The sequence below is a fragment of the Mobula birostris genome, chromosome 5, assembly GCF_030028105.1.
Source record: "Mobula birostris isolate sMobBir1 chromosome 5, sMobBir1.hap1, whole genome shotgun sequence".
Lineage (NCBI taxonomy): Eukaryota > Metazoa > Chordata > Chondrichthyes > Myliobatiformes > Myliobatidae > Mobula > Mobula birostris.
In genome coordinates, this window is record NC_092374.1 from 169,207,712 (window position 1) to 169,231,344 (window position 23,633).

At 45.9% G+C, this 23,633-nt stretch overlaps 1 protein-coding gene across 7 annotated transcripts in view; it reads right to left on the reverse strand.

The window, feature by feature from the left end:
* Positions 1-23,633, reverse strand: part of LOC140198021 (dedicator of cytokinesis protein 9-like) — a 352,664-nt gene that overhangs the window by 134,297 nt on the left and 194,734 nt on the right. For all 7 annotated transcript variants that reach the window (XM_072258835.1, XM_072258830.1, XM_072258833.1 and 4 more), the window contains exons 4-8: positions 17,357-17,439; positions 14,555-14,624; positions 11,710-11,805; positions 8,723-8,857; positions 6,576-6,750 (exon numbers count right to left, since the gene is read on the reverse strand). In XM_072258835.1, coding sequence (XP_072114936.1) covers positions 6,576-6,750; positions 8,723-8,857; positions 11,710-11,805; positions 14,555-14,624; positions 17,357-17,439 — 559 coding nt within the window. The remainder of the gene's footprint in view (positions 1-6,575; positions 6,751-8,722; positions 8,858-11,709; positions 11,806-14,554; positions 14,625-17,356; positions 17,440-23,633) is intronic.

Sequence of the window (23,633 nt, forward strand, 5' to 3'; positions counted from 1 at the left end):
CGGGGGAGTTAGTGGGGATAAGCACTAACTATTAAATGCTCCCAAAGGCGTGTGTCTCAAATAGCCTCTGACAACCAGGTCCATCTCCTGGCCTTCACATATGGCTTAGCTACTAAGTTCGATGGCACTGTTTCACCTGGCAGAATAAGGGGCAAAGGCAGGTTACTGGCATCTTAAAACCAGTCGCTTCGGGCAGATGAGGCTCCACAGCTGTGGTTAGTAGCTTATCTAGGAGAAGGAAAGCTCTGATCCCAAACCTCCGCCGACTTGCGGTTATACTCACTCACGGGGAAGGCTCCAGAGTAAACCCCAAGGATACATCCACAGCTGGAGTCCTCAGGGCAGGACTATGTTGAGTTTAACGTTGACTGGCAACTCCTGCGACGCTGCTTGTGGCAAAACGCTATCAGTCTCGGCGTTCCTTTGCATTCACCAGCTGCGTGGAGGTGGGGAACCGGCTGCATTTGCAACAGCTTGCTCTCCATATTGCACAGCCCTAGCCTGCATATTATCTAGGCAGCTAGGATGCGTTATCCAAGGTCGACCTTGACCAATGGAGAGCCTTAAGTCTCTACTTGGTGAATATGGCCAAGGCGCTGCAAACAGTTGTAGACACAGCCCCCACCATCAAAGGTAATCTTCAAGTGCCTCAAGAAGGCGGCATCCATCACAAAGGATGCTCACCATCTGGGACATGCTCCCTTCTCATTGCTACCATCACAGAGCAGGTACAGGAGCTTGAAGATGCACAGTCAATGATTCAGGAACAATGTCCTCCCCTCGTCAGATTTCTGAACGATTCATGCACCCACAGCTCATCATCAAGTTTGCTATTCAAGCACATGCATGAATACAGCCTGAAAATTCTTCATTTTTGCACAAATTATTGATTTTTGTTATTTACTGTACAGTGATTTTGGGTCCTTGCTGCTGCAAACATCAAATTGTATGTACTATAAGTTGCCAATGGTAAACCTAATTCTGATTAGGTCCCTTGTCCATTCATCATGCCCAATTAATCTCCGTCCCAGCACTTATCCCTGCCAGTGCTACACCGGCTTATACACCTCCTGCCACACCTCCATTAGGGACCCCACACAGTTCTTCCAGGTGAGGCAACACTTCACCTGTAAATCTGCTGGGGTCGTCTATTGTGTCAGGTGCTCCCAATACGGCCGCGTCTTCATTGGTGAAACCCAATGCAAATTAGGGGACTGCTTCGTCGACCACCTACGCTCCATCCACCTGGTGGCTAAACATTTTAATTCCCATTCCAACATGCAGGTCTATGGCTTCCTCTCGTGCCAAGGTGAGCCTACTGTCAGGGTGGAGAAGCAATACCTTATATTCCCTCTGGGTAGCCTCCAACCTAATGGCATGAATATTGATTTCTCCTTCCAAAAAAAATCCACCCCCCACCGCTTTCCCCTCTTCCTCATTTCCCCACTCTGACCTTCCACCTCTTCTCAACTGCCTATCACTTCCCCATGAGTCCCCTCTTCCTTCCCTTTCTTCTATGGCCCACACTCCTCTCTTTCTCCAGCCCTTGACCTTTCCCACCCACCTAGCTTCACCTATCACCTTCCATCCCTCACCCACCCCACCACACCACCTTTTCATTCTGGAATCTTCCACCTTCCTTCTTAGTCCTGATGAAGGCTCCTTAAATGTCAAATGTTTATTCATTTCCATAGACGCTGCCTGACCTGCTGAGTACCTCCAGCATTTTGTGCATGTTGCTCTAGATTTCTAGCATCTGCAGGATCTCTTGGTTTTTCCAATTCCGATTCTATTGTTTAAAATGGCACCCGAAATGGCTCTTATTGTAATTGCTCTTGTTTGGACCGAACTGCTGGCATGTAAAAATCAACTCCTGCTCAAAAAGAATCAGGTCAGCAGGCAGGAAATGGAGCAGACGCAAGTCTTCTCTCCAGTTATGTGCAGAAGTTTAGCAAGGTTTTAGTTCACAATGATTCCAATGATTTCCTTATTTAGGGACGTGTTTGTACTAGATGGTCAGTGGGGTTGGAATATCCCTGGCCACTGTGACAGATTCCACATTCAAGACTCGGCTCCAGTGACTCTGGTACAACTCAAAACTCAGCAACAAGGTGCACAGCACAGATGCCACTGTACTCCCTACTTGTTTGAAACACCTAACAACACATACACTATGCCATGTTTAAACTAGAGGCAACACTTTATTAGTATATTGCATTGCACCCCAGAACCCATAAGCTCTAAAGCTTAAAAATTGGGGTAACTTCAGAGACTGGCCAAAGCTGGAGAACACAAGACTGCACAAGTAAACCAGGACAGCTGAAAATACAACATTTGTTACAGTAGGGCCTTTCATCACTGAAGGACTTCCAGTTTGTGGTGTGGGTAGAGACCATGACTCAGTGAAGGGGAAGTGCACGGGTCAATGGCCTGAATGCATTTAAGCTTACATGCCGTTTCTGTGGAACCACCATTCAATGCTGATATGCCAGAACATCTGCTGATTCTTCTTTGATTAATACAGTGCTTGAGGAAGCAGTTTCCTGAGCAGTCTCAGTGCACACAACTTGCCCACTATTCCCTTATACCAGGGACATGGTGAAATCGTTCCCGGATCCTTCGTAATACCCTGATCTCCACAAGTCTAATGTCTTACACCTTCCCACCTCTCTGCTGTACAGTAGCCCCACGTCATGCTGAAGGAGGCCATTTGGCCCTTCTTACCTGTTGCAGCCCTGTGAGCGAGTCTCACCACCCTACCCTTTCCTACCAGCTGCCTGCCCTTTTCCGGTATCTATCCAATTCCCTCATAGGCACCTTCTTCCCGGTCACAACAAGCGACCGAGGAACACCTCCCCTCCAGCTCTTACACCCACCCGCTTCACTCGGGAGTCTGTTGCTCACCAAACTTCCAGTCACTGAAAACATTCAGCCCATCAAAAGTCCTCCTAACTGCAAAACCCTCCAGTTAATCTCCATCTGGGACAATTCCAGTTTCCTTGTTCGCTTTTCAACAGAATCCCAGCAGAGAAGATTAAAAACGATGAGTCAATTAAAAAAAGCAGTTACGTTGTGTACATTCATGCGTAAACATCTGAAGATCTGCTGAAACTGCCATCGGTGCAGAGCACTGGACCCCAGCCATAAAGCAGAAAGAGCGTGAGGGCTGAATCCTCTGTACCTGGTTTCCCAGGAGGTGTTCACACACTTCATGGACAGTCAGTAACTCCGATCAGAGGGGCCGGCTCCCGCTGACCCTCCACGAGCCTGTTCCACCACCTCATGACAGTCTGTCACCCAGCTCCATAGTGGTTTGAATCTCAGGTTTCAAATTGACCATTCCACCGACATCAACTGTTGTTTATGGAGTAAAGTTCTGAACTTCTCCCTCTGACTCCCTTTGCAAGATACTCATGAACACCAGTTCATTTTTCCTCTTCTGCACTACTTATTATTTTGAACTTTTAGCGATTTTTAGGTCTTGCACTGTACTGCTGTCGCAAAACAACAAATTTCACGACATATGTCAGTGGTAATAAACCCAACTCTGAAACCTTGGCTGATGTGTAGATCCTGCCACATGCACTGGAGAAAGTCCCTCCCCATCTGTTCTCTCAGGTCCCTTACTGGCCCAGATCACACTGACAGCTCGCCAAGGGCACAAACGTAGCAGTCCACAGGTCTGGAATACTCAGCAGGCTAGAGGGAACACACCGAGAGTCAGAGTAATAGTGTGACATAACACAAACAGGCCCTTCAGCCCAGCTAGTCCATGCTGACCACAGCATCCAGCCTACTAGTCACAGTTGCTGACGTTCGGCCCAGAACCTCCTTGGTGTCGCTATTGTACCCGCCTCTATCATTTCCTCTGATGGCTCATTCCAGGTACTTACCTCTCTCTGTATAAAGATGTTACTTCTCAGGCCTCGGTTAAGTATCTCCCCTCCTATATTCTGTGTATCTACCCCCCCTAGCTTTGGACTCCCTGACCCTGGGGCAAAAAAACTATGAATGTCCACCTTATCCATTTTTATTATAGCCATCCGTTAGTCTCGTGAGACCATGGGTTTGCACCTTGGAAGGTTTCCAGGGCGCAGGGCTGGGCAAGGCTGTATGGAAGACCAGCAGTTGCCCATGCTGCAAGTCTCCCCTCTCCACGCCACTGATGTTGTCCAAGGGAAGGGCATTAGGACCCATAAAGCTTGGCACCGGTGTCGTCGCAGAGCAATGTGTGGTTAAGTGCCTTGCTCAAGGACACAACACGCTGCCTCAGCCAAGGCTCGAACTAGAGACCTTCAGATCACTAGGCAAACGCCTTAACCACTTGGCCATGTGCCAACACACCTCATCCATACCCCTCAAGATTTTACCTGACCTCCCACTGAACCAGGCACCTGCACCAGTAGTTACTTTGAATTTCAAAAATAAATCTTATTCATGAAAATGTATACAAGAGGTACACACCAATCAGAACTTGTTTGTCATTACATTCATTGTGCAAGGTAGGAAGCACACTGCATTACCAAACCAATACCTTCACGGGGTCCCCGAGCCAATACACTCTCTCACAAAGAACCAACACCTCTCATGTTTCCTCTATAAACAAGATAGAGCTTTGGAGTGTTGGAGGCAGCTACACAGATTTCAGTGAGGGCAGGACTCTAGATCGTGATCCCTCCCAACCAATGTAACTCTGGTTAGGCCGCACTTGGTCGCCTCACTGTAGGAAGGATGTGGAAGCTTTGGAAAGGGTACAGAGGAGATTTACCAGGATGCTGCCAGGTTTGGAGAGTATGCATTATGATCAGAGATTAAGGAAGCCAGGGCTTTACTCTTTGGAGAGAAGGAGGATGAGAGGAGACATGATAGAGGTATACAAGATATTAAGAGGAATAGATAGAGTCGACAGCCAGCGCCTCTTCCCCAGGGCACCACTGCTCAATACAAGAGGTCATGGCTTTAAGGTAAGGGGTGGGAAGTTAAAGGGGGATATTAGAGGAAGGTTTTTTACTCAGAGAGGGGTTGGTGTGTGGAATGCACTGCCTGAGTCAGTGGTGGAGGCAGATACACTAGTGAGATTTAAGAGACTGCGAGACAGGTATATGGAGGAGTTTAAGGTGGGGGGGGGTTATATGGAAGGTAGGGTTAAGGGTCGGCACAACATTGTGGGCCAAAGAGTCTGTACTGTACTGTACTATTCTATGTTCTATGTTCTATCTGCGCTTCTGTCACATACTAAATTACAGCATAGATACATCTCACCCTGCCTTCCAGTCACATCTCGTTCAGCAATGAACACTTTCCTCTTTGCCTCTAGTTTATATTTTGTTTGTAACACAATAATTTTTGTTTTCTTCTGTACTGCTGTATGACATATGGCAGTGGTTAATAAACCTGACCTGAATTCCAAAATGTGTTTGACCACATCACTGAGAAGGAAAGTGGCCTGCTTTCTTTCCCTTACAACTGTGTTCAATTAACTTGAATGCGGGTTTAAAACAAATTACCAATTATTGTTAAATGTTATTAGTGGGAAGGACTTTGACCACGGGTATTGTCCTGACAGTGGGAGTGGTCCAGCCACTGGAGCTCTGGTCTGCTTTCGTGCACCGTTTGTGACTCTTGTTGGGACCACACAGCTGTGAGGAGCAGCTGCCATCACACACATCCTGTGAGAGGCAGAGAGAAGGGGCCGGTCGGATCCAGCCATCATTCTCCAGTCTTCAACTAAATCACTTCCTTAGCTTTCCACCTCCAGGAATTACAACTCCAGCCCGTAAATTCACCCAGCAGGTCCAGGGTTATGCTCTGGAGTTCAGCTCGGCAGTCATGGTGAGGGAAATAGAGAAGTACTGGTTCTCACCCACACCCACCCACCCCAACACAGGCAAAAAAAAAAATGTATAACACATAGGTACACACACATACATCCACCACACCCATTACAGCATCTCAGAAGAAAAAACCTCTTTGCCATTCTTTCTTCAAACAAGCACCACAGATGAAGTGAGCACACTGACGCAGCAGAAGACTGGCAGAGTTTTACCGGCCAAGTCTGCCCACTTTCTGACTGGTTACATCAGCGCCTGGTACAGCGGCTCCAATGACCAGGGCCACAAGGCCTGCAGAGAGCTGGAAGCTCAGCCAGCTCCACCAGGCCACTACCCTCCAAGAAGTGGTGTCTCAAGAAGGCAGTACTCATCATTAGTGACACTCAGGCTATAACCCTCTACGGAAAAGAGTAAACAGTCGACGTTTCCGACCAAGACCCTTCAGCAGGGTCTCGACCCAAAACGTTGACTGTTTACTCTTTTCCACAGACGCTGCCTGGCCTGCTGAGTTCCTCCAGCATTTTGTGTGTGAAGCCATGAACACTACCTTGTTAGTTCTTTTTTTAACACTATTTACTTTTTTTATGAATTATAGCTATCTTATATCTTTACACTGTGCTGCTGCAGCAAAGTAAGAAATTTCATATACTATAAGACAACAATAGTAAATCAGATTCTGACTTAACCTGTTCAATAGCCAGGAAATCGGTCAGATCAGGGAAACAGGACTGAATTCAAACTCACTCTCCAAAGAGTCACCATTCCTCCTCTCTTGCATAGCAGCCTCGAAAGTACTTTGGAGGATTTTATTCAGGGACCCAATCCACTCCTCCATTTCCAGGTCACTGTCAGCCGCCAACAGGTAACTGCTCTTGTCTTGCATCTTCAGTTCAAAGGCATATCTCCGTATTCTGCTGTTCTGTAAAACAGAAAGACTGCTTCTTGATTCTTCAATGCAGTGAAAAACGTCAAGGTGATAAGCTGAGTAACACACACAAAATGCTGAAGGAGCTCAGCAAGTCAGGCAGCATCCATGGGGGGGAATAAAGCTCAGATTCACATTATTTTATTTGTCACATGTACATGGAAACATACAGTAAAGTGCATCGTTTGCATTAACAACCAACACAACCAAAGGATGTGCTGGGGGCAGCCCGTAAGTGTTTCCACACATACCAGCACTGATATGGCAAGGTTTAGTAGGTTTTGGGCAAAATGCTGGCAAACAGACTAGTATCCTGGTGGGTGGGTACAGACCTGTTGGGCTGAAGGGCCTACTTCTGTGTTTCTGTTCCCTACGAGTAGATCAAAGGCTTGGTGCCTTGCAGCAAGCCCCTCCCCTCATGACACTGCATGGTCCATGCACCGTCAGGATCGTGCTGGCATACTCTCCATGTGTCACGAGCAAGTGCCGCCCAAGCAACAGGCTTGCCAAATTCCAGGACAAATCAGCCCACGTAACGGACATCCTACACCACCCTGAACATTCACTCCCTGCACCATAAATACAGTGTGCATCGTTTTCAAATGCATTGCAGTTACTTGTGCTGACTACCACAAGAGCATGCCCCAACCCACAACACTGAGAAGGACGAGGGCAGAAAGCACAATGCAACGCCTCCAGCTGCAGGTTCTATTCCAAGATAGACAACATTCCACCTGAGAAGTACATCACAATTCCTTCATTATTACCGGATCTGAGTCCTGGAACTCCTGCTCCTACAGCACCAGGGAACATCTCCACCACATGATTGTCTCATTGCCTTCTGAGGAACAATCAGGCTTTGCCAAAGACGCCCTAGTCCGATAAATAACAGAGCTGGGACAATAACAGATCAGGTAAAGTGAAGGGAATGGAAGCAACAGGGACACACTTGAGGTTCAATTCACATCCTAGAACCAAATACAATGACGAGCTTGATCTTGTCATGAGGTACAAATTTTGACATTGGCCAGAGGGAAGGAGCCAGTGACTGGGCTGGGGGGGGGGGGGTTTGGGTCAACATACTTGAGCAAGATAATGGAGGAGTCCCAGGTAGCTTTGTGGAGGGTGATGAAGTGGAAGCAGCTGCAGGGATTGGGAATGGAGGGAAGGGGGACAGGAAGAAGCAGAACAAAGAGGACAAACAAAGAACGATAACCAACAAGTGACTATTGTAGGACTTTTTAGCATTATCCACTATGTGGATGAGAACATGCATTCTTGCAATCAATATAACATTTTAATTACTGTCACCAGTACTAAGATACAGTGAAAAATTTGTCTTCTATACCGTTCATATAGATCAATTCATTATACAGTGCATCGAGGTAGAACAAAGTAATAAGGAATAAAGAGTAACAGTTACAGATAAATTGTAGTGCAGGTAGACAAGAAGGCGCAAGGTCAGAACAAGGTTGATAGTGAGGTAAAAAGTCCATTAGAGTATTAGAGAACCATTCAATCGTCTTACATCAGCAGCACAGGAGCTGTCCTTGAGCCTGGTGGGACATGCTTTCAGGCTTTTGTATCTACAAGTAGTTATTTGTGTGATCAATATACAAGTGATTTTACAAATAATGGAGAAAAAAAGTAAACCCTTCTCTCAGATCGCACCAGACCAGCACTTCCCCACAAAACTACAGGCTCCAGTTTGGAAAGTTCCATCTACTGTATTTACAGTGCAACTTACATAAAATCTCTGTGCTGGCCATTTAAAATTGGCAAGCATTCTGAGCAGACACAAGAGCCGCACTGTTGCGTTCTGCTTTCTCCTGTCGTTCGAGGCAGTAAACAGGAAACCTGCTGATAATTACATGGGTTTCACCATCTCCAGGTAGGGGGCTCATTACGGTCGTGACCCTCACTGAAAGTAGTAGCAACGCCTCCGTTAGAACACGTGCTCTCCTACCTGCACCACGCCCATGCACGAATCCAGGAAGATCGAGCCCTTTGGTTCTTTGGAGATTTTCTCATCTTTGTAGAAATTGAGAATGTAGGAGCCATCACTGAGCTGGGTCAGGTGGAAGAATCGCCTCTTGAATGACTGAGGAGACAGAAGCAGAGCCAGAGAGTGAAGGACAAACATTTATGTTGTGTTCAGAACTTACTGCTTACCAGTGAAAATTAATGGACATGGCATTTTCTCAGGGGATTGAACTCTGATTATAAAGATTGTGGGTTCAAGGTAAACTTCAGAAACCAGAATATTAAAACCTTGGCAAGTATGTCGAGGGCAGTGGAGGGAGAGCCACACCGCGAGGGATTTTTACCCCTGTCCTCTCATGTGGGCACAGGCTCCCACTGCACTGTTCAAGATGGCCACTGGCCAGTAATAATCCCACAGCCAACAATGTGCACTCAAACATAGACTATCTGCTCATTCTCACAAAGCTGCTTGTGGGAGCTTGCTCTGCACGAACTGGCTGTCATTTTTACCATCAAACCGGCCACCTGACTAAGATGCCTCACTGGCTGTAAAGAGCATTGGGACACCCTGAGGTACCACAGGTTTCTTTTCCATTCAGGGACCCGAACACTGAAGGGAACGGTTCCCAAAGACAAAACCAGCAATGAGAGGAGAGTTTGATGTCTCTGGGCCTGAACCCAATGGAGTTCAGGTGAATGTGGAGGAACTTCAGGGAAACTCACTGGATACTGAAAAGGCTGGATAGAGTGGATGTGGAGAGCATTAGTAGGAGAGTCTAGGATTGGAGGTCTCAATCAAAGTAAAGGGACGCCCTCTAGAACAGAGACGAGGAGGAATTTCATCAGCCGGAGGGTGGTGAATTGGTGGAATTTGTTGCCACCGATGGCTGTAGGGGCCAAGTTGTTGGGTATACTTAAGGCAGATCTTGATGTGTTCTTGATTTATAAGGGGGTAAGGGTTAGAGTTGGGAGAATGGGTTGGAAAGAAGTAACCTTGGCTGAATGGCCTCATTCTATTCCTGTATTTTATGGTGTTGTGTCATCAGACTGGGCAGAATAAAGTAGTGGGGGTGCTTGAGGAAAATGGCGTTCTGAAGTGCAGCACCTGACTCAGAGGGAGGTACCCAAGAAGCACACAAGTCCTGCAACCGTGTACTGACGCAGCAGCCAGCCAAGTTTAAATGCTTTGTCTCACCCCTCATTAACAATGCAGGTCAGCACCTCCAATCCTGACCGAATCCCACGGCCAAGGGAGTTGGTTATTGTCTCAGACAGAGTACACTACTCCACCCCATCCCACAGTCCAGTCCATTCCACCTCACCACACTCAAACTATTCCAAACCTCCCTCTGCACCACTCAATGCACACTCCCCCCACCGATCACCTCACACCTCTCTAATAGCCTTCTCACTATTCCACTCCCCACTCATCTATCCCCCGTCTCTTCATTCCCATCTCCCCACAATCACATTCCACTATTTAATCCAGCCCTGTTCTGCAGGAGAACGAAGACCACAAGACATACTGAAGGAGCAGAATTAGGCCACCCAGCCCTACGGGTCTGCTCCGCCATTTCATCATGGCTGATCCATTTAACCTCTCAGCCCCAACTGGCCGTGACGAGTACATGAGGAAGCAACAAGGAGATTTTGATACTTTGAGTGAATGGGCAAAGATGTGGCAAATGAATGATAAATGTAGGAAGGAGGGAGCTGGACACCTTGGCAGGAAAGATGAAGCTCATCACTGAAATGATGCGAGACTGCAGATTGCATAAAGCGTAGAGCTGTGTGTATAATTTGAGAGAGGTTATTCTGGCAGCAATAACTGAGAAAGGTAACATTTTGTCATTAGTTCATCCAGGAATGCACTGGAAGCAGTTCAGAGAAATTTCACTCATCTGATAACTGGACCGAGTCAGTTGTCTTTTGAGGAAAAGCTGTATAGGCTCAGCTTGCATCTGCTGGAGTGGAGAAGAGTGAGAGAGGACTCGATTTAAACATGGAAAATGCTAAGGGAGATGTACGGTATTTTAGATGCTGGAATCTGGAGCAACAAGCAATTTGCTAGAGGAATTCAGTGGGTCAAGCGGAATCAGTGAAAGGAAAGAAACTGTCGACATTTTGGGCCAAAACCCTGCATCAGGACTCTGACAGGATGCTGTTATGGAGGATTCCAACCCGAAGAAGGTGTGGGGTTTTGATGTGATTGATCTGGAGAGGATGTTGCATCTCCACAACCGCCCAATGCTGTACAGTGAAAGGGACATTCACTGACGCAGCACCAACCTGTCCAGAATCATTCTACAGATAATGCAGCCTGACTGACGTGGTGTGGGGAATGAAACAGCCAGCACCTGCATAGTAAGCTGAAGTGATGACAACCAGTCACAGGGGAAGTATCAGAACACTACTCCCCAACTCGCGTCGAGCTTATCGTCATCTGCACAACTGCATACGTACACAAGTGCAATGAAAAACTTGCTCGTGGCAGCATCATGGCCACACGGCATTAGAGAAACAACACTCACAGGAAAACAAATTATCAAAAATTGCACTAGAATAGAAATTCTTGCAAAACCTACATACAGTAGTTAGCAGCTAGTCAATATTTCCATGAAGCTACTCAGCTGATTTATTTAATGCTGCTTGCCAAGGTCAAATCCAGAACCATGTGAAAGGTCCATTATAACTTAGAAAGCTAAAATGTACAGACACTCCTGTGCCTAGTATCACTTCATAGTCATAGTCATACTTTATTGATCCCAGAGGAAATTGGTTATGGACATACAATCAATCTATCTCATATATTTACATATATTTATTGTTTTTTTTTATTATTATTGGACACTTATCTTATTTTGTGATTTTCTTTGGGCTGCATCGGAGCCAGAGTGACAATTATTTTGTTCTCCTTTTTACTTGTATACAGGTATTGATATTAAACAATCCTAAATTTTTGAACCTTACCCGCATGGTCACACTGATTGCACTGTTCATATTGCCCTTGTGCAGCCATCCTTGTTTTGTAATCCCTCCCTTCTGTGATCCAAGGGATGCCGTATCCTGTATCACGAAGAAGCAACTCCATCAGTACCCATTCACAATCATTTCACATACTTAAGATCTAAGGCAAGTTCCTTATCAGTAGAATGAATGAAACACTGCATTCAAAACTCCTGTAAATCCAGCTGTTAGCCTCATGCCAGAAGACAATCTTCACAATCAAACAATGAATCTCACTCAGATACAACATGCAAAGTTGGAGCTACTGAGATATGAAGTTCACCCCCACCTGCCTTATCCTAAAATCACTAAGCAGTCACTGCTAGATCCACCACGGTTACTGCCCCATTCCTCCAGTCACCCTCACCCTTTTAAACCCAAGTTAAGGCTGTTATTGGAGGAGAAAGCCATCTCGGCCCATCATGGAGAAGATGGGTCTTGGGTGGTGTGGTAGAGTCAAAAAATTAGTCCTTATGACCTTGATGTGATGTGACCCTGCATGTCCAGTAATCGTTCCATGAATCGACACTGAATTGCCGATATATCCCTGCCAAGGAGTGGTGCCCAGAGCTACTCTCAGTGGTCTTGTTGGTGTGTGGTCTCACCAGAAACTTGAATAATTCCCATTGCGTATTTATTTATTTAAATGTTTGTCTATCTATCTATTTATTTATTGCAATACAGCACAGAATAGGCTCTTCCATCCCTTCAAGTTAGGCTGCCCAGCAACCCCCTCCATTTAACCCTAGCCCTAATCACAGGACCATTTACATTGACCAATTAACTTCCTAACCTGTAGGTCTTTGGACTGTGGGAGGAAACCAGAACACGGGGAGAAAACCCACACATCCCATGGGGAGGATGTACAGACTCCTTACAGATGACGTTTTGGAACTGAGCTCCAGACTCTAGATGCCCTGAGCTGTAATGGTAACGGTGTTGCCCTAACCTTTACGCCACTGGGGCGCCCATGTCTGTGTCCTGATATATATGAATGGACACGTTTGATTCAAAACATACTTGTGAAACGACTGGCAAGGACTTTAAAGCACTGTCAATTCCAAGTGTTCAAATCACAAAACGTATTGAGTGGATTGCACCGAATACAGGAGGCAAAACTCAAACAGAACTAAACATTGGCACGGTAGCGCAGTGGTCAGCACAATGCTTTACAGTACCAGTGACCTGGGTTCAATTCCTGCCACCGTCCGGACGCTCCGGTTTCCTCCCACAGTCCAAAGCTGCACTCATTGGTAGGTTAACAGGTCATTGTAAATTGTCCCATGATTAGGCTCGGGTTAAATTGGGGGTTACTGTGTGGCTCAAAGGGCCAGAGGGGCCTATTCCACACTGTATCTCAATAAATAAATCAAGTGCTGACCGCTTAAGAAATTTCCTTAACTGATTTATATTCTGGAATATGGGATCCAAAACCGTATGAAATTAAGTGGGAATTTATGAGAGTCATTTATCTTGGGCTTTCCGTAGATGTCTGAGGATCTAACAGTTAATCCCCAGGTTTTGCTCCGCTGCAGTAGCACAACCGCACCCAACGGCACAATAGGTACAGCAAGGGACGGGGCTTAGAGGGGTACAGGCCAAACACAGGAAACTGGGACTAGCCGTGTGGAAACCGTCGTCGGCATGGACTTGCACAGGAGATCCTGGATCTCTGATGTTTTGCTCTACGACGCCAGAGCATAGTGGCACGGTAGTGTAGTGGTTAGCATAATGCTTCACGGCACCAGCAGCAAGACCGGGGTTCAATTCCCGCCGCGGTCTGTACGTTCTCCCCGTGACTGCATGGATTTTCTCTGGGCGCCCCAGTTTCCCCCCACGTTCCAAAGGCGTAGGGTTAGAGTTACTGAGTTGTGGGCTTGCTACGTTGGTGCGGAAAACATGGCAACACTTGCAGGCAGCTCAGCGCAATCCTCACTGATTTGATTCAATGGAAAAAAACACCTTTCACTCTGTTCCGTTGCACACAACAAATAAAGCTAAACTTTTATCATTTTATCTCTTCTCTTTTTTGACTTCCACAACATAATCAGAGAACCTTACAGCTCTGGAGAGATATTCAGTTCATTGGCCCTCTGATGGAGAGCTACTCAGTTCCATTCCACAGCCCCCTGCACTCGAAAGCTCAACTTTAATCCTGTTGGGAGCACAGATTCAAGGAATGATTCGTGGACACTAGGGGTTATATCGTGCCAATATCATGCTAATTTTTTAGACTCTAGACCACTTGCCCATCTGATCATATACTCCAACTTAGGTGGGGCTGGATGGTGAAGGAAAGAACATCTATGATAGGTGACTCCAGTGAGGACTGGCCCCAAGTGAGCAAGCTTGCTACCTATCGTTTCTGCTGAATGAAAGGACACAAGGCATGGGATAAGGTCTCTCCTCCAACTTTGTTATTCAGTAAGGTCATGGCTGATCATCAAACCCGTCCACTCAGCCTCCCGATGTCAGTAACCCTCTATTCCCTCAGCACGCAGAGTGTACTGGTGATGGAACATGTATGCCCACAACACAGAAGTCCCATCTCAGCACTAATGGCCAGGACCTTAACCCCAAATACATGCCCACAAGGCAGAAGTCCTATCCCAAGTACATGCACTCAAGGTATAAGTCCCACCTCAGCACAAATGGTCAGGACCTTAACCAAAGTACATTCCCTCACTTCCAGAAACAAGTGACTGAACAGCTAGGACACAGCTACTCAGTGAAACTAAGCAGAGCTTTAGGAATAACGGGAAGCGTAGGTTCCCAACCCAATTCACATCAGAGAGACAGTGATAATCACCTCATCTTTGTCAACATCCTCATCAACTTCAAACACGTGGACGGGAAGCTTCTCTGGCTTTGGAGCTTTGCTGTCAAGAGAGAAAAAAAACACAAAGTTTTCGTCAAAGACTCAGACCCAGTCTGAAACATAAAATAGCCACTGCCTGAAAGAATCTGCATTTCTATAGCACCTTTCATGATTGGGTGTCATTGCAGGTGCTTGGTAACCAAAACAGCATTCTTAAGGCAATGTGCAGAACAAGACCACAAATATGCAAAAAAAAATGGAATTGAGGGGTGACCTTTAAAACAGAGGTAAGGAGGATTTCTTTTTTTAGCCAGAAAGTTGTGAATCCGTGGAATTCTCTGCCACAGACTGCGGTGGAGGCTAAGTCCGTGCATATATTTACGGCATAAGTTGATCGTTTCCTGATCAGTCAGGGCATCAAAGGATATGGCGAGAAGGGAGGTGTATGGGGTTGAGTGGGATCCGGGATCAGCCATGATGGAATGGCAGAGCAGACTCAATGGGCTGAATGGCCTAATTCTGCTCCCATGTCTTATGGTCAGATGGTTCCCACAAACTAGTTAATAAGGAATCATCTAGTATCACTAACATCGTGGAATATCCAAAAGGTGTTGCAAGGAAGCATTAGAACAAAATAAATACGTGACACCAGACTGGGATGAGTGGCCAGAAGCCTGGTTTTAAGGAATGGCTTAACAAGGCAGGCAAAGTGGATTATAGAACTTGGAGCCCAGGCAGCTGATGGAACTGTTGCCAATAGGGGAAATTAAATTCAGGATATGCAAAGAGTCAACTGCGTTTAAAACCAGAGAAAGATACAGCACCAAAACACCATGAAAAGTTTGAAGCACTGAGGCCGAGACTCTGGAACTTCAAACTGTCAGGTCCGAGGAAATCAGAAGTGAAAGCAGAAATTGCTGCAACACACATCAAAGTTGCTGGTGAACGCAGTAGGCCAGGCCGCATCTGTAGGAAGAGGTGCAGTCGACGTTTCAGGCCGAGACCCTTCATCAGGACTAACTGAAGGAAGAGTGAGTAAGGGATTTGAAAGTTGGAGGGGGAGGGGGAGATCCAAAATGATAGGAGAAGACAGGAGGGGGAGGGATAGAGCCAAGAGCTGGACAGGTGATAGGCAAAAGGGGATACGAGAGGATCATGGGACAGGAGGTCTGGCAAGAAAGACGAGGGGGGGGGGAACCCAGAGGATGGGCAAGAGGTATATTCAGAGGGACAGAGGGAGAAAAAGGAGAGTGAGAGAAAGAATGTGTGCATAAAAATGAGTAACAGATGGGTTACGAGGGGGAGGTGGGGCCTTAGCGGAAGTTAGAGAAGTCCATGTTCATGCCATCAGGTTAGAGGCTACCCAGACGGAATATAAGGTGTTGTTCCTCCAACCTGAGTGTGGCTTCATCTTTACAGTAGAGGAGGCCGTGGATGGACATGTCAGAATGGGAATGGGATGTGGAATTAAAATGTGTGGCCACTGGGAGATCCTGCTTTCTCTGGCGGACAGAGCGTAGATGTTCAGCAAAGCGGTCTCCCAGTCTGCGTCGGGTCTCGCCAATATATAAAAGGCCACATCGGGAGCACCGGACGCAGTATATCACCCCAGTCGACTCACAAGTGAAGTGTTGCCTCACCTGGAAGGACTGTTTGGGGCCCTGAATGGTGGTAAGGGAGGAAGCAGAAATTGCTGTTGTTAGCAGGTCAGGAGGCTTTAAGAGAGAGAAACAGAGTCACTGATTCAGGACTGTGTCTGGGACTGATTTTTTAATTCAGTACGATACATATACGGAAGTCAAGGCAGGATCAGTGAGACAAGGGGAACAATGGCAGCTGGGTTTCAGATGAGAGGAAGCACAGATAAAGAGAAAGAAGGGCAACAAAGATAGCTCAAGAAGAGCTGTACCTGGAGATGCCAGAAGTGCAGAGGAAGGTTTCAGCAGTGGATTAGGTGAGATAGGAATGGAAATGGACGACAATACCAAGAACTGGAATTGGATTTGATTTACTACTTTCCCATCTACCGAGATAGAGTGAAAAAATTTATCTTGCATACTGTTCACACAGATCGAATCATTAAACAGTGCATTGAGATAGAACAAGGTAAATCAATAACAATGCAGAATGAAGCGTAAAAGCTACAGACAGCTAAAAACGGTCACATTCAGCGCCCGATATGGGAACATTGAACAAAACTCTGCAAATTAACGGCATTCGTTCTTCAATAATTCAGTGTAATAGTAACACACATGAAATTGAAACAGAATTGCATTTGCTCTGCTAATCAATGAGATGGTGGTTGCCATCCTGTAGGTTTAATTGTCATTCAGCCATACACGGATATCCATAAATACAACCCAAAGAAAAGCATTACTCCACGGTCAAGATGCAAAAGACAGTACCAACAGTCATACACAGCACAAGACATATATCACACACATAAGATATCAGTAAAATACAGTCACATAAAAAATACGTATAATCCAAGATCCTGACTCCATGAATGGTCAAACACGCTATGGCTTGTCCTTGCCGAGGGAACACCTGGGTGCAGCACTGACTCCAGCCTGGATGCTGCCCCAACTTTCAATGACACATTATCCCAAAAATTACACCCCCCCGCCCCATCGGTGTTCGGGAACTATGCATTCACAAAATCCACAAGGCACTAGGGTGATAAACTTGTTACAACCACTAGTCGCAGCTCTGAAGACGGGAAATTACTTTTCGACTGGAAAGGTTTCACTTCACAGGAGAGGCAGTGCATCAGGAAGAAAACAACCCACTCACTTTGGCAGCTTCCTGAAGTCCCCTGAGTAGTCCTCATATCTGTAGTGTATGAGATGCCAGTCAGAGTCGTAGGTCTTGATACACTGCAAGGAAAGAGGAAAGTAATGGTGAGCATTGCACGGTACTTACAGACCATTCAGCCCTATTCCCATCCTTCCACCACAGCCACCCAGTTTACCCCTCTTCTTAAACCACGTACTTCAACAAGCATGGAACTTGTTCAGGAGCATCACAGTAAGGACGCGAAGGCTTTGGAGAGGGTGCAGAACAGGTTTACCAGGTTGCTGCCTGCAATGGAGAGCATGGGCCACATAGGAGAGATTTGACAAAATTGGATTGTTTTCTCTGGCATGGCAGAACCTGAGAGGAGACCTAATAGAAGGTGATCGATAAGGTAAACAGCCGGTATTTTCACCCCAGCAAAATAATGTTTAATATCAGAGGACATGCATATACAGTGAGTGAGTGAGTGGGAGTGGGAGAGAGTGGGAGCGAGTGAGAAAGTAAGTGAGTGAGTGACAGAGAGAGAGAGAGAGAGAGAGAGAGAGAGAGAGAGAGAGAGAGAGAGAGAGAGAGAGAGAGAGAGAGAGAGAGAGAGAGAAAGAAATCGATCAAAGCAGATGTGTAGGCCATGTTTTGTTTTCACACAGAGACAGGTTGGGGTGTGGAATGGGTGCTAGACATGCTATAGACATTTGAAAGACTCTTAGGTAGGCACATGAACATGCTGAGAGTGGAGGGATGGTCGTGGACCAAAGACAACAGAAAATGGTGGACACAGCCCTGTCTTCAACAGGAAAAGACTTCTCCACCACTGAGTACAGTTACATAGACAGCACTGCCGCAAGTACACGGACAGGAACAGTTAGAGGGATGTGGACCAAATGTGAGCAATTGGGACTAGTGTAGATAGGATCAGTGTAGATGAGATGGGCCAAAGGGCCTGTTTCTCTCTTGCACTATTCTGTGACTCCATGTTTCAAAGTGAACCAGACGGGTTTTACTAAACTATGGTTTTCATTTTCTTTTGCTGATGTCTCCCGACATTTGCTTTTTATTCCTGACTTATTTAATTATGTCAATTTAAACTCCTTGCGGTGACTCATCTCAAGAAATGAGCCTACGGAATAATACCGCATGGCACCCAAGCGTTTACCACTTACAGGTTATATAAAGGCATCAGAAGTTCAGGTTCACTGGGATGGGAACAAGTCTGCAGATCAGCAGACTAGGAATACAACCACTTTGGTTCCACGCTTGAAATGTCATCAGTGTGGCTCAGTGGAGTGTCTCAGGTTCTGAATTCCAGTATCATTTCACGCAAACTTTTGAGGTTAATACTGAGAGAGTGTTGCACCAATGGAAATGCTGTCTTTAGGCTGAGACCTTAGACCAATGGCTCTCTGCTCTGGGTAAAAAAATCCTGCATAACTATTTCAAAGAACTGTCTGGATGGTAGTTAACAGAGAGTGATGATTGACAGATAGTTCTCAGAGTGGAGGTCTATGTCTAGTGGTATGTGCCAGGGCACAGATGTGGGACCACTGTCACTCATCATCCATGTCAACAACTTGGATTAGAACATACGAGATTAATGGGTTTGCAGGTGACAACAAAATAGCTGGCATTGTTGAGTATGGAGAGAACAATCCAGAATTACCGTGGGATTTTGATCGACTGGGTAGGTAGGCTGAGGAATGGCAAATGGAATTTAATTCAGTTAAGTGCAAAGTGTTTACATTTTGAAAAGATAAATCAAAGAGCACAGAACAGTACTACATCGTATCGGCCCTGTGGCCCACAACGTGCTGACCTTTTAACCTACTCTAAGATCAATCTAATCCTTCCCTCTCTCATACCCCTTCATTTTCCCTTCATCCACGTGCTTTCTTCCATCCAAGACAGGTAAGACTTATACACTGAACAGAAGGGTCCTGGGTACTGTTGAAGAACAGGTACATTGCTCCCTTAAAATGGTTATAGGTAGATAGAGCAATGAAGAAGGGTTTCGGCATGCTTGTGTTCATCAATGAGGCACTGAATACAGAAGTCAGAAGATTATACAGTCATTTGCAAGGCATTGGCAAGGCTGCACCTGGGAATACTGTGTTCAGTTTTGGTCACCCTGTTTAGGAAGGGTGTGATTAAAATGGAAAGAATGAAAAAAAAGATTTACAAGGATTCTGCCAGGACTTGAGGGAATAAATTATAGGGAGATGCTCAACAGGTTCGGGCTATATTCCTTGGAGCGTAGGAGGCTGAAGGATGACCTCATAGAGGTATTTAAAATCGTAAGCATAAATAAGATAAGCAATCATTTTGTTCAAGGTTAGGGAATTGAAAACAAGGTTAATATTCTAATACTTGTAAGGTTAGAGGTGAAAGGTTTAGTCAGAACCCAAGGGGCAACTTTTACATAGCCAGAGATAAGGATATGGAACCAGCTGCCAGAGGAAGTGGTTGAGGCAGGCACATTGGAGACATTTAAGATGTGGTAAGTAATTATAGGAATGCGTCAAATGTTGGGTAATGGGATTATTCATCTGGGTCAGCATGGACACACATAGGCTCAAGGGCCTTTTCCTGTGCTGTCTAACTCTATGACTCTAACAGAAAAAGGAATATGTCCAGAGTAGGGCCAAGAGTCGACTCTTGATGGACATCAAGGTTTGAGTTAGAATGGACAGTTCTGAAACAGATGGTCTTATCCTGGACACGTACTCATTTTGAGACCTTGCCCTGCATGGATTGGCTTCTGCACTTCCTACTTTCCAAGAGCATGTGGTTACAACACACTTTGCGAGGTTCTGGCAAGGCAGGCTCAGAAATGCAAATCTCTCTTTCAGAGCCTGTACAGTGCATCCAATTAGCGCAATAAACCACAGTCCAAAAAGTGTCTCTACCTGCCAGATCCAAACTTGGAAATGCCTGTGGACTGACTGACTGATTTCCACAGCAAATAGAGGGGGCAGTGAGGGAAGGATCCTGCTGGAGAAAGTTGCTGTTCACCTCAAAAAGGCTCAGTAAATAACAGGAAGCCACCCAAACAGTAATCTTTGATCCTGGTCCAGATATCCCCTGTGGTAAGTCAGTAACCACAGTTTGTGGTAGCAATACATTTAAAGATGTTTAATATCATTGACTGAACGATACAAGTGGTTGAATTTAGAGCTCTGTGAAATCAAGACTAACGTGCTGTTAGCACACCAGAATGCTGAAGCTTTCCACCATCCAGCCAAGCAGGGGATCAGTATAGATCTGAAGTGGGCCTGAGTGAAAATGAAGGTAGGTGGAATGAACTGATGCACGTCGGCTGTGAACTATGCTTGTCCACATCCTTGGGGATTTTACGGTGGGCCCTTCAACCACTAAAAGGCCCACATTCCCACTGTTGGTTCCCTGACATGTCCGTCATTGTGATACTCTTACCTCAAAGACAGCAACCTGCCTTCCCGTATCTATTCATCAGCTCAATGTCAAACAGCTCCTGACTTCCCAAACCCAAATGAAGAAGCAAAAGTATTGCAAAAAGGCTTATTGTTTTAATGCGCGTGCGTGATTCTCAATGCAATGTTCTGGATATGAATTTTCAGTTCCTGGGAAGCTGAAAGCTGTTGCTGCCTGGTGTTTATTATTTATTGAGATACAGCCCTTCAAGCTGCACTGACCAGTAACTCCTAATCTAACCCTAGCCCGAGCCTAATTATAGAACAATATACAATGAACAATTAACCCAGCAACTGGTACATCGTTGGACTGTGGGAGGAAACCGGAGCACCCGGAGAAAACCCACACGATCACAGGGAGGACGTACAAACTCCTTACAGACAGTGGCAGGAATTGAACCTGGGTCCCTGGTACTGTAAAGCGTCATGCTAACCACTGTGCTACTGTGCCACCCCAATACTGGGATGGTGGAAGAAGGTAACATGTGCTTGACGATTCACAGAAACCTTGCTGGCCATCAAGCACCCAAGGTACCATTTACAAACTGCGCTGCAGTTCAGGCAGCGTTCTTTAAAAGTCTATTACTTTAGGTTGGATGGTTAATAAAATGTTAGTCATCCAGATGAAGACATTTATTTCCACATGTGTGCGCGTGCATCTATTTGGTTAAGAGTGTGCTCACATCTGATTTAAAGGGGATCTGAAGGACAAATTTCCATACTGCTTTCGAAGTGGCAAAGGCAGCTACAACTACAAGGCTCAAAAGACACAGACAGGTTCGTGAATAGGAAAAGTTCATCGGGATATGGGCCAAATGCAGAGTAGTTGGGGGCCAGCTTCAGTCGGCCTCTTGGTTGGCGTGGACAAATTGGGCTGAAGGGCCTGTTTCTGTGTTGTATAACTCGAAGATACTGTAAGTCCAAACTACAATCTACTAATGCTAACACAAGTACAACCGCTTGGATATTGTGCTTGACTGCAGAACACAGCGGACTGAGGTACATCTAGGACAATAAGGATCGCCGCTTCATTGTTGTAGGGGTGTAAGTATTGTGTGGTGGAGGGGCACCTGATGCTGCGCATTAGTGAAAATTTATCATAGTCAGATCATAGAGAGGTACAGCAAGGAAAAAGGCACTTCAGCCCACACTGACATTACTTCCCAAAGCTGTTACCTAGGGCAGCAGGTGCAGGGGACTACCACCTGCAAGTCAATGGCCATCCCAATGTGGAAGTACATCAGTGGCCCCACATCACTGGTGGGTCCAATTTCTGGAACTCCCTCTCCAACATAACGGGGCAGCACCTTCATCAACAGGGAAGCACCAGATCAAGGTGGTGGTTCAGGCCCAAGGGCTTTTTAGAGATGGGCAATAAATCTTGGCCATGTTAGCAACGTCCATAAGCCATCATGTTCTAGAGCATTTGAATCAGAAAATTTCAAGCAGCTGTTTAAGCCAAGGCATTAATTATACATGACAACGATCTTCTTCAGTAAGACCAAGTAATTTGCAGAGTTCATGAAGAATAATGGAGAAAGATTGTTATCTCGGCAAGCAACTCCAGAAGTACAGGAATAAGCACTCAATACATCAGGCAAACCAACCTCCCCTCCATGGACTCTTTTAACTCTTCCCACTGCCTCCATAATCAAGCAGCCAGCATAATTAAAGACACTCTCCCTTTCCCCTGCTCAATCAGGTTGAAGATACAAAAAACCTGAAAGTACGTATCGCCAGGCTGAAGGACAGGGTCTACCCCACTGTTGTAAGACTACTAAACGGTTCCCTGGTTCTCGACCTCATGATGTACCTTGTTATGGCTTTGTGCCTTATCGTCTACCTGCAGAGCACTTTCTCTGTAGCTGTTGCACTTAATTCTGCATTCTGTTATCATTTTATTTTGTTCTACTTCAGTGTACTGTTGTGATGAATCCATCTATGTGAACAGTATGCAAGCCAAGCTTTTCACGATACCTCAGTTCACCTAACAATATTTAACCAATTTCCTAGTTTACAAAGCAATGACATCATAACTAAGGCATGACCACTGGACTGTAGTCTCTCACAAAATTAGAAGTGACTTTAATTTTAAACGTACAACACAGAACACCATCACTTTCCACCCCTCTTCCTCTTGTGTTTATCCAGTTTCTCCATCCTCCACCTCAACTCCTCCCTGTGGGAGAGGATTCCACATTCTCCTCACTCTACAGGAAAACGGTTCTCTCCTGAATTACCTGCTGGATTTATTGTTCACATCGTAGGATTACTGTACTTTGACCCCAACAAGGAACTCTGAACACTTGCGGCATCTGTTGTCAATTACCCCAGAACTACAGCAAGTACAGTATGACGTAACTGCTCCTCTTCAACCAAAATTCTCCGGAGTAGTACCAGCCCTTACTGTCAATCAAAGACAATTTAACACAATGCTATGATATTTTGACATCTAATGTTTAAACAGTGTTCTTGTGTTTAAACACTGAGTTCCCATTCAACAGCTCGACATTGGTGTTTGCTTGGGCACAATATGGGATCACGCCAACATGGTTGAATTAAACTGCTCCCGAAAGGAAGGAAAAGAAAATGGCAGCCAGACAACATTCACCTATCAAATGAATCTGGGTAGGTTTTCTTCTCTCTCTCGGTATGTTCAGCTGCCACAATCTGTGGCTCTTGAACTCTGTCTCAATCTCTCTGCCTCCCTCCCACCCTGCCCCCTGACTTCTTTGACCAATGCTTTTCATGTGGGGGTGGGCTTTGCTGGCAAAGCCGGTCCTGTCTGCTCTGAACTACCAGGCAAAGATGGCTGAGCGAAAGGATGCTTG